We start from the raw sequence: 11457 nt of genomic DNA, 5'->3' as shown, positions 1-11457 counted from the left end.
CTCTTACCTTAGACTAACGAGCCGCAACGTAGCAAAAGGAATTAAGGCCCAACAGTGCAAAAAGGCCCACCACACCACTTATTAACTCCCTACTAGATAGTCAAAGGAAAAATTATTCCACGTTAAAAAAAATAAAATAAATGCCAAGCTAAACTATCCCATGTTTCTTTTTTAAACTATTACACTATCAATTTTTTTTTTTTTTACTTTTGGGTGTTTTACATTGTCAATTTGGATTTGGATAAACATGCAAAAGCTTCTAATTGAAATAAGAATTCTATTCCCTTCGAAGAGGAGAAAAAAAAAAATCCTATCTATTTTTCAAATTGTGATGAAGGAAAAATTATGATACTAAACTTTAAAAAAAAAAAAAAAAAAAAAAAAAGAATCTCATTGCACGTGCAAAGCGCGCGTGATGAGACTAGTGTGTGTGTATATATATATATGCATGTATATTTGAATATTTGATTAATAGGGAACTTTATGGCCAACTACATAGATAAGATCTCTTATTTAAAAAATATAGATAAGATATTTTCATAAAAATTTATAAAAGAAAAGGATAAGATCTAGATTCTTACATTAAAGGATATGAATATTGTCTATTTCATTTTCATGATTACAATTTAATTTTAGTTTTAGAGCTAAACATATACACGGCATTTCGTCATTTGAATTTCATTCTAGTATCAATTAAGGAACAATAATTGATTCACAAAAAATAAAATAAAATAAAGAGGAACAATAATTGAGCTTATATGTCGTAGCATCATATGCACCCTTCAATTCTGCCCCTAATTGTTAACGCGGCTCTATTGAAATATCAATATCGTAGAAAATGAAAGAAATTAAAATCTATCAAAAAAGTAATAAATTATACAACCCAAGAGGCCAAGGTCAAGGTCGTGCTATGGCTCACAGACCAGTTGGCACTAAAATTTCTGTCCGTTGTGTTGAATTCAAGATGGAAACATGCCATTTACACTGTTTGTTTTAACATTTACGTATTCAAATAAAAAAAGTTATTTTATACTTTCTGGAAAACTATCTTACTTGTATTTGGTATTGAGTCGATTGACCTTGAAAATGAGCTGAAAATATTTATCTTGGCTTCCTTTGTTTTGTAGCGTCGTTTTTAAAAAGAATTTAGCGAAAAAAAATCTCTAAATCATACTTTTAATAGGATTTGCATTAATTAAAGATAATTTTTCTTTGACTAGTTTTTCTTGATACAGAAAAACACAGAAACATATCTTTGGATAAAATTTTCCATTAAAACAAACAAAGTAAGCTTAAACATTAGTTCGTAAAAGAAAAAGAAAAATCATATTAACAGAAAACGATGCATTCAGTCAGTGAAACCAGAAGCTGCACAAAGACCCCAATATTTACTACACATGAAGGCAATGACTTGGTGCTCATGGTAACAGGCTAGTGCAAATTTGCTCTCCACCGAGAAGACTAAACAGACCCCCAGCTTTCAATACAAAATCGGCATTGAGAAATAACAAAACTACCAAGTCCAGGATGGGGTCGAACCTCTTGCAAAGATCCACTCTTCCGAGACCCAGTCCAAGTGACTGAACCAAAAATTGTATTTACAAAACACAGCCATATACAAAGAAAGGAAAGATGATATACAAAAATAAAAACAAAATAAAAATGTTTGCTTGCAGGATTGCATTTTTCTGCAGACAAACTTAATCGAAGCTTGATGAGCGGCTCCATCTCCCATGTAGATAGTCATCTAATGAGACACTTTGCTCACTGCCACTGCTAGAAAGTGAATCGTCTTCCAAGCCTAGCAATGCCAGGTTAAGATAGGATTGGAGGTTGGTAGGAAATGCCTCCCCATCCAAGTCATCAACTTCTTCCGACGTGCAGGGTTGCTTTGCCCACCTTGTCGCTTCCTCATCACCTTGGAGAAGCTTCAAAACCTTTTGGTGAAGCAAAAAAACATTGATCAGTAAATGAAATAATTGCTAGGAGTGGAAAGTTGTAGTATTGAGCAAACTTACAATGCTGATTTGAGGCCGTAATCTAGGTGCACGTTTAATGCAAAGGGTAGCAGCCAAAACCATTCTCTCAATCTGAACATGGTCATAGTCACTGCCCAAGCTTGGATCCAGCAATTTGGAAACCTCCCCGCCCTTCAAAATTGGCTTTGCCTGGATATCATCATCAACCACATTAATTGAGATGAATCAAGACATACACTGAGTTGAAGGCAATCAATAAATAATTTCCAAGTTATAAAAAAGAGTTTGCTTCTCTAAAGACCACCGTTTGTCAAAAATGAATTCTTTTTATATATCAGCGACTCAACCTATTGTGTTTCAAATACAAAGTTGTTATTTCTTGTCTGGGTGTAAAGTTCAGAAACAAGATTAGCAGCCAATAATCCTGCAAATGGAGTTAAATTTGATAGAGATAAGAACTTACCCACATTACTAGGCTGTCCTTGCCATTAATTGGCTTTCTACCCGAAAGAAGCTCAAGAAGTACAACACCAAATGCATAGACATCAATTTTGTCACTCATTTTGCCATGCATGAAGTATTCTGGAGCCAAGTAACTGCCACAGAAGGGAGTGTTAGCTCTACATCTAAAGTAACAGAGTAAGAGAAAATAGGAACTAGAAATCAAATTACATACCCAAAGGTTCCTGCAACATCAGTGCAAGTAACATGGGATGATGTCGAAGCCCAACCAGCAAGTCCAAAATCTGAGAGCTGGAGTCGTATGATGAAAGGTAATGAGCATAAATAGATTCTTATAATGTAGCAGATAAAATTTAAACAGTTAAATTCAGTACCTGTGGCTCAAAATCATCAGAAAGAAGGATATTCGAGGATTTCACATCCCTGTGGATCACAGGTTCCACACAGCCGTTGTGTAAAAATTCCAACGCCTCAGCTACACCCACAGCCACATTATATCTTTCTTGCCAACCAAATGCTTTCCCATCCTTCTTATTACCTTATTCAGAGAGCACACACTATGAGCTTTAAAAAAAAATGGAGAATATAATGTAAATTTTTTCTCTGATTCAAGCAGATAGATACACTAAAAGAAAAGTTTACCATGAAGGTTGTCTTCTAGGCTTCCTCTTGAAAGAAAATCATAGACTAAGAGTAAATTGTTATTCTCAAAACAGAACCCAAATAAAGAGATTATGTTCTTGTGATGTAAAGTTGTAATAATGTCAATTTCCTGAATGAAATCTTTAACCACATCTTCAGATGGCTTCAAGATTTTGACCGCCAATTCCTTGCCATCTGGAAGACACCCTTTGTAAACATTACTACTACCACCCTTACCAACCATATTCTCTGGAAATAAAAAAAAAATGAAACTTTATTAGAAACATTCCAAAATTTGAGGTAAACTTGAAACCAGGCCCATAAAATCAAGGAAAGCAAACGAACCAGGCTTGAAATTGGAGGTTGCCAACAGAAGCTCCTGGTAATTAAACAACCTGCAGGTGGATGAGTATTTCTCATGTAAACCCAACAACTCTTTAGGAAGGTTACCCAAACCATTGCAAGGGGAAAGAGGACACACAGCGGAAGATTCAAATGGCACAATTGCACCAGTCTCTCCATCAAGTGAGGAACAACGACGCTCATCATCCTTATCAAGATTACTCTGCTTCTGGTCAGGATAGACCACAGCAGAAGAATGCCAGCTTGGCAATCTCAATACCCACTGAAACACAGACGTCTTTTTCACAGGTTTCTCCACGTATTGTTGGTTGGGCAGAAACACCCGTCGAAGAATTGACCACCCAGATTTCAACTCCGGTGGTTCATCTAGAATCACAACGGAACTTGAACTCCCAACTGCCTCAGCTGATTGGTATGGTACCATAGCCAACAAATTGACATCACCATCATCCCCATCCCCATCCCCAGTCAACTCTTCCCCAGATTGGGTCCCACTATTATCCAGCGTACAAGTCGAGCAATTCTTCTTCAGTGTCGTCATCTTCTTCAAACCCGAGCTAAATTCTACCTGAAACTGATGACCCTTATCCAAATTCACTCTCCCTGCAGCATCACCCACATTATTTAGAAAGAACTCCCACATTTCTACCTAATTACTCATGAGAAAAGTAACCATAATACTTGCAACAATTACTACTTCTTCCACCACAAAATATCAAACAAAAAAAAACAAAAAAAAAAAACTAAATCCCACATCAAATTTCTAATAGAAAGATATATGAGCACTAATCTTGAATCAAAATAGTAACATCTAAAATCACAAAGTATTTGAAGAACAATTGACAATTTGGACATAGGGATCTACCGGCGTTTTTGGGCAATCTGTGGAACCAAACTTTGCCATTGTGGACGGCGAAAACGGAAAAGTTCTTCGGCAATTTGGAGGCGCAATACTTGGCAAGGGAGGCCGACGGCCGGATTCCGAGACGAGGTTTAGAAACACCCACAATGAGTGTCGCCTCACCGTGAGATTTCGCCTCCCGGACTAGGATTTTCCGGGCTTTTAAGCCCTTAATCAACTTCAACTTCAAATCAACCTAAACGAACGAACAAAAGCAACTCTGTTTGGTTACTAAGAAAAGAAAAACTAGAATTGCAGACAAAAACAGAGAAATTGGAAAGCACCTCTCTCAATTTGCAGACAATTTCATACACAGAGAGCATAGAATTAAACTGGTTCGCAAGCGAGATAAGCGCAGACGTGCTCTCTACAAAACAAGAGAAAAACCCATGAATTTCTCGTTAGCAACAAACCATACCCATTTCACAGAAAATGCTAGAAAACACACACACAGACCAGTGGGGGTGTCGATGACGTGAAGGGCAATGACACGGTCACCGGACTGTGCAACATTGCAAAGTGCCCACGTGAGCAATGTTCGGCTGGGCGAGTCTAACTCCACCCCCACAACCACCGTGCGAGGCTGACCTTCACCGTCACCCTCGCCGCCATCTTCTAACCCCATCTCTCAGCAAAGTCTCTATCTGTGTGCGTTTTGTGTTGGTTTTGGTTTTGGGTTTGGGTTTGGTGCTTTTCTTACTTTTACTTTTGGGTTTTTTGGGGATAGTGAGAGAGAGAGAAAGAGACTGAACAAACGAAGAGCATATGTATTGGGAATTGCGAGAAATGGGAATCTTCTCAAAAACAATGGAGAATGGAGGAAAACTGTAGCGGTTGTGGACTTTGTTGTGCAGGGGGGAGAGGGGGCAATAATCCCTTGTAAACCGTTTTCTTTTGACCTATCGTGTGACCCTCTTTTTTATTGGGTGATTTTGGATCGTTGGATTATTATTATTTTTTTTTTTTTTTTTTCAGATATAATTGGAGAAAGCTGAAGAATAGCTTTGCGAGGTGTCAAAGGACAATATGGTTTGGTTTGTCACCTAGACAAGACAGCAAGGAAGGTTTAAAAGCGGATGTACAATACAATGAGGTTGTCTTCCCATGCCAGCTTTACTATAGAGCTAATTCCACTCATACTTGCTGTTTCACTTTACTCTTTTTTCCATTTTTTTTAAATTACAATTTAATCCCTTTAAATTATACCAATTTTACACTTACACTCTTCAATTATTCGAATGCATACTTACCCTCATAAATTATTACCTGTGTAAGAGGTATAGTTTACAAGGATAAGTGTAAAAGATAATATAGTTTAGGAAGTAAAATGTGTATTTTTGTAGTTTATGGAGTAAGTGTAAAATAAAGTATAGTTTAGGGGTTAAATTAAATGGAAGCCAAATTCAAGCAAGTTACATACTTTTTTTAATGATTTAATAAGGTCATATGACTAGGAAGATAGGAACTATAAATATAAAAAGTATAATTCCTAAATTACATTTAACCCCCCTAAATTATACCAATTTTATGCTTACCCCCTTCAATTATCCGAAAACATACTTACTCCCTAAATTATGAGAATGCACACTTATCTCCATAAACTATTGCATGTGTAATTCTTTACACCACATTCTCTATGGGTAATTGTTTAGGGAAGTATGTGTGTATTTTCATAGTTTATGAGGATAAGTTTAAAAGATAATATAGTTTAAGGGATAAAGTGTGCATTGTCATAATTTACGAGATAAGTGTAAAATGAGGTATAATTTAGGGGGTTAAATGAAATGGAAGCCAAATTCAAGTAAGCTACACGCTTTTTTTTAATGATTTAATAATGTCATATGACTAGAAAGATAGGAATTATATAAAAAAAGACTATAAAAGGCAAGGAATAAAGAATATACATTTTGTTTGTGCGCATGAGTGTCTTCTATACTACTATTTAAGGGATTTCACTTGTTTGAGATCTTCATTTTCGCTGCCTAAAATATCCTCAAATTCACTTTAAATAATAGGGTTAGACATGCAAAATTTTTAATTTACAAAACTCCTAAATTTTAGCTAAATTTAAAAACAAAATGCCGTTTTTCTTATCTCCCATGTTAGTCTCCCTTTCACGTTAGTCTCTCTCTCTAATAACCCCTTATCCATATATCCCTTAAAATTAGTCACTTCCACCTCTACTTAGTCCTTCTGAACAAATCAAACAGAAATAAATGTCTCTCTTCCTCCTATTTAATCTTTAAAAAATAAAAACCTCTCCTTTGCTCTCTCAAAGGAAGGAGTAGCCCTTTTCTACAAGTTAATTCTCATAGTGCTGTTTCATTTCTTTTTTTTTTTCTTTTTTTTTTATTGCTCATATGATTTTGATTTATTTGTTATGGAAATTATAAGAAAAGAATTTGAAATAATAAACATTGTATAAAACTATTTATGGGTTATTTGATCAATTGTAGTTGTTGTATACCTACTTTTATGGAGGCAAAAATAAGGAACTAAGGACCAAATGAGATTGAAGTCAGACAATGAAAAATATTCAAGAGATTGCACCGTTTTCTTACCCTATTTGTTTTCTTTTCTTTTACTTTTTCTTTTTTCTCCCTTTTTTCCCTTTTCAGTTCTCCTTAAATTATTATTTTTTGTATATGAGTTACATGTGTAAATAGATTTATTTTCATCTTTTTTCATTCTTTTTCTAATTTTGTAACTATGAACTACAGAATTTTGGGTTAAAAAGTGTAATTATTCACTTTATTTTATTGCAATCGGTTTGTCTATGATGATAGGTTTTAGAATGGAAGAACGTGGAAATAGGAGAGATAAAGTAAGATGAAATTCTTGTGAAAAGTAAGGCCTTGAGTCAATTCTTAGTACTAGTAGGAAAACGTGTAAACCCCCCACCCAAAAAAAAAAACTCATTGCAAGCACGAAGCGCGTGTGACAAGGCTAGTATATAGTTATAGCGTTATTTTAGAACTACAACAAATTCCACACTTATTTTTATAACTAGTTGTCTGTCACTTTCACATGAATGTACTACTTTATTTTTTCACCACTCACAGCTAGCCACATCATGTAGTTATGAAAATGAGTATGATCTATGTGGAATTGGTTGATATTCTCAAATTTTTCATAGCTATATATAAAGATTTACCTCAAAATAGTTTTAGCCTTTTTTTTTTCTTTTTATCGAAGTTCTATGTTTGTTACTCCCCTTATCTCATTTTGTTGATTCTATTTTAAAAAATCAAAATTCTTTTTTTTAAATTACATAATTTATGTGTTGTTTTTGAATAAAAAAATATCAAAACTATATTCATTAATTTAACTTTTAACTGAAAAAATATATTGATTTTTTAAAATAAAAGTAATAATAGGTCTTATGGTCTTTGCCAACTTTTCAAAGAAAATTATATTTTGGACATCTTGAAATGCATCTTAAAATGAAATAGGAGATCAATAAAATTAGAGGTATAGAGTTTTTCTTTTTTTCTTTTATCTTTTACTCCATGATAATTATTTTTTATCAACTAGCTAAGATACTAATTAGTTTTTTGAGTAAGCGGGGTTCGAATCCCAAATCTCTTATTAAATAAGTAAAAAACTTTATGAGTTGAGTTTTTTTTTTTTTTTTTCAATGGTTATAAGTCTTAACTTCTTTGTAATCTATATTGATTTATCCATGATTTGTCAAGGCAGTTGACGTTTAAATAATAATAATATTAATAATGTATTTTTCTGAATGAATTGTATGATTGGGAATTTGGGAGCGTGCATGGTCTTAGACTCTTATGAATGAATGGTAGGATTCATTAAATAAGAGGAAATAAGTATACTTTTTGGTTGGTCTCTCATCTCAGTGGTGTACAGCAACGTGTATTTTTATACATAATGAAAGTGAAATTTTCCTTTTTTTTTTCCTGAATAATGAAAGATGAATTCTTCATAAGAACCAATGAGAATCTTGACGTTAATGTTGCATGAATATATAACTAAAAGGGTGCAAGAAGTTGCTCATTGGTGTACACAGCAACGTGTATTTTTATACATAATGAAAGTGAAATCTTCCTTTTTTTTTTCCTTCTGAATAATGAAAGATGAATTCTTCATAAGAACCAATGAGAATCTTGACGTTAATGTTGCATGAATATATAACTAAAAGGGTGCAAGAAGTTGCTCATTGGTGTACACAGCAACGTGTATTTTTATACATAATGAAAGTGAAATCTTCCTTTTTTTTTTCTTCTGAATAATGAAAGATGAATTCTTCATAAGAACCAATGAGAATCTTGACGTTAATGTTGCATGAATATATAACTAAAAGGGTGCAAGAAGTTGCCTTCACTCAAATACAAAGATGATATAGATAAAGACAATATTATTTTATTTAAGATGTGCTAGGTTTAAATAAAAAGTATACAATATTATACTGTACAATTCAAAATTTATAATTAATAACTTGGTCACAAAAGAGAAAAATAAAAAATTAATTAAAAATAATACTAGAGATACAAACTATTTTACAAACTACTGATGTGGTGAATGATTATTGGTAAATGAAAAAGTGATATTAATGGTGGGTCTAAATAAAAATCAATAAGAGGTTGGCCGCATCAATATTTTTTAAATATGTTATAAAATAATTTGTGACTGTAGCATTTATCTTAATTAATACTCTCTTTGTCCCAAATGGTTGGTCACTTTTAGAAAATTCAGCTTTTTAAGGAGCATTATTTAAAGCGCTTTTTTTTTTAATTAAAATGATATAAATTTTCAAAACTAACATCATTAATTTAAACTCTAGTGAAAGAATGGGGAGAAAATGGGCAAATGCCCCTTTCAAAAAAAAAAATCCAGCATTTTACCCCATTTCTCAAACTAATTAGGGAAATGTCTTTTTTTTTTTTTTTTTTTAACTTGATTTTCTTAAAATCGAGTTATAAAAAAAAAAAATTCTGAACCCCTATAACAGCGTTTTTAAGGAGTCTATAGTAACGTTTTAAGGACCTATAGTGGCGTTTTATAACTCGATTTCCATGAAGTCGAGTTACGTGCAAATTTTTTTTTTTTTTTTTTTACCTATAACTCGACTTCATGGAGATCGAGTTACAAAATGCCACTATAGGTTCTTACAACGTTATTATAGGTTCCTTAAAAATGCCGCTATAGGACTTAACTCGATTTTGAGAAAATAAATTTTCAAAAGAGGAGCATTTTCCTAATTAGTTTGAAAAAGAAGGTAAAATGCTGGATTGTTTTTTTAAAAATGGTAAAGGCCGATTTTTTCCAAAAGAATGGTATTAATTCTATTGACATTTTAAATAAAGCAAAAAGGTAAACTAGTAAATTTGTACATTTGACTTTTGAAAGCGGACTATATTTTGGGACATTCCAAAATAAAATAAAGGACTAACAATTTGAGATGAAGTGAGCACTGAGTATTATATTTTGACAAATCTATCATTAAATAATATTTAATTCTTATTCTCTCAATGCTTGCCAAATAATAATAATAATAATAATAGTTATATCATCTACTAAATTTTAAATCACGCCACTAAAAAAGCCTACAAAAAGAAGGAACGTTATAAGAAGCTCATTGTGAGAATTCAAATCCTCTAAATTTCCTAGAGTACTCTACCAATAGATTTCCTTAAATCCTAACCATTCTTTTATGATTTAAGGGTTTAAATTTTACCATATCAACATTTTACTAATAATACTCTTAAATAATAATAATTTAAGGGTTTAAATTTTACCATATTAGCATTCCACTAACAGTACTCTTAAATAATAAAATAATGTTGCAAACAAAACAATTAAGATTATTGTTAGTAGAATGCTGACATTGTAAAATCTAGGCCATTAAATTATTAAAAAGTGGTTAAGATTTAAAAAATTCTAAAAGATCAGAATCGTGTTTGCGATGTCCCTCTCTTAGTTTGAAGTCATTTTTGTTTTGCCTAAATCATGAAAGGCTAAGTCGTTGTAAACCTCCTAGCGTAGCATTTCGATAACCACTAGTCTCACTCACATGACAAAGTCCTTGGGTTGGTACTAGCTAAAATGGTTGGGTTTGCATCAATCTCAACAAAATCATCAACTCCTCATGAGTTTCAACACAAAACTTTTTGTCTAATAAATTAAGCAAATGTAAGATAAGGTTTCTCTGCGTTGGGAAGCAAAAACATGAAGTACCCTTTCTCCCTAATTACATGATTACATCACTCCAAATTTACCCAATTTTGTGATTAGAAAATATATACCGTTGTACTTGATTGGAAATCCGCCTCTTCCTTCTCTTTTGCAAGTTTGCTTACTCAAGTTTGATTTCGAAATGCACCACTAGCCTTCTTCACTTGCTATATTGGTATGAGCAGCAGACTTGACTTCCTCAAAAACCAAGCCAATCAAAGGTCGACACTTATCAAGGCGAAATAAAAATTGCTATTTGTGTTGCTCATATATGTTTTTTCAAGCAAGTTCAAACTCATTGACAGTTACATGTTCAATTTTACAAGGCCAATCCATTTAGGAGACCTCTAGGAGTAGGAGGAAGAACTATCTCCTACATTAGGTGTCTCACAGCATATAAAGTCTCAAAATATATGGATGATGGATCCCACCAACTTTGAGACACCAAGTTTGTACACCCGTGGTAAGAGATAACTTTAATTCCCAAAGACTGTATAGTTTCACGGGGAGGCATCAAAGATTCAAGAAGCATCATTCCTCGAACAAATCATTGGGCATTTAACTTTTAACACAGAACAAGAGAATATTTTTTGGTAACAAGAACAAGAAGAAAATTTTGCGAGTGTGATTTGTGTATAACATTTATTATCAGCATTAAAAGGTAGAGAATGTAATAATTTATTTTCAGCCTATCAAATGTGGCAATTGATTGCTAGCAAATATTATATTGACTACTTGATGGAGATGGGATGGGACGGTATAATGTGCCTTCCATGTGTTCAAAAGGTGACCGATTAGAAAAATGTTAGCAACTTAAAAAAGAGTTATGCTAATGAGTGTTCTTAGAGTATTGGTTAATAATTTATTTTAAAAAAAGTTTTGATACTACTTTTATGAGAAATGAAAAAAACTATC

The 11457-nt window shown here is 33.0% G+C and overlaps 1 protein-coding gene across 1 annotated transcript; it reads right to left on the bottom strand.

The window, feature by feature from the left end:
• Window positions 1–1307: 1307 nt before the first annotated feature.
• On the bottom strand, window positions 1308–5240 carry LOC112020096 (protein kinase STUNTED). Its single transcript, XM_024052660.2, has 10 exons — window positions 4804–5240; window positions 4632–4714; window positions 4312–4543; window positions 3429–4049; window positions 3084–3332; window positions 2816–2979; window positions 2656–2732; window positions 2443–2575; window positions 2019–2168; window positions 1308–1937 (listed from the first exon to the last, which is right to left on the bottom strand). Exons 1-10 carry the CDS (start codon window positions 4970–4972, stop codon window positions 1701–1703), a joined length of 2115 nt encoding a protein of 704 aa, XP_023908428.2. The 5' UTR covers window positions 4973–5240; the 3' UTR covers window positions 1308–1700.
• Between the last annotated feature and the right edge of the window lie 6217 nt (window positions 5241–11457).

This window comes from Quercus suber, unplaced genomic scaffold (genome assembly GCF_002906115.3).
Source record: "Quercus suber isolate HL8 unplaced genomic scaffold, Cork oak 2.0 scaffold_468, whole genome shotgun sequence".
Lineage (NCBI taxonomy): Eukaryota > Viridiplantae > Streptophyta > Magnoliopsida > Fagales > Fagaceae > Quercus > Quercus suber.
This window is presented reverse-complemented; position numbering and strand designations above follow the sequence as displayed.

What these genes read in the sequence shown, in the direction of transcription:
- LOC112020096 (XM_024052660.2), bottom strand. Translation starts at nt 4,972, where the DNA reads ATGGGGTTAGAAGATGGCGGCGAGGGTGACGGTGAAGGTCAGCCTCGC. An exon ending in AACCTCCAATTTCAAGCCTG is followed by an intron (nt 3,333 to 3,428) that starts GTTCGTTTGCTT and finishes TTTTATTTCCAG; the next exon opens with AGAATATGGTTGGTAAGGGT. An exon ending in AGGACAGCCTAGTAATGTGG is followed by an intron (nt 2,169 to 2,442) that starts GTAAGTTCTTAT and finishes GATGATATCCAG; the next exon opens with GCAAAGCCAATTTTGAAGGG.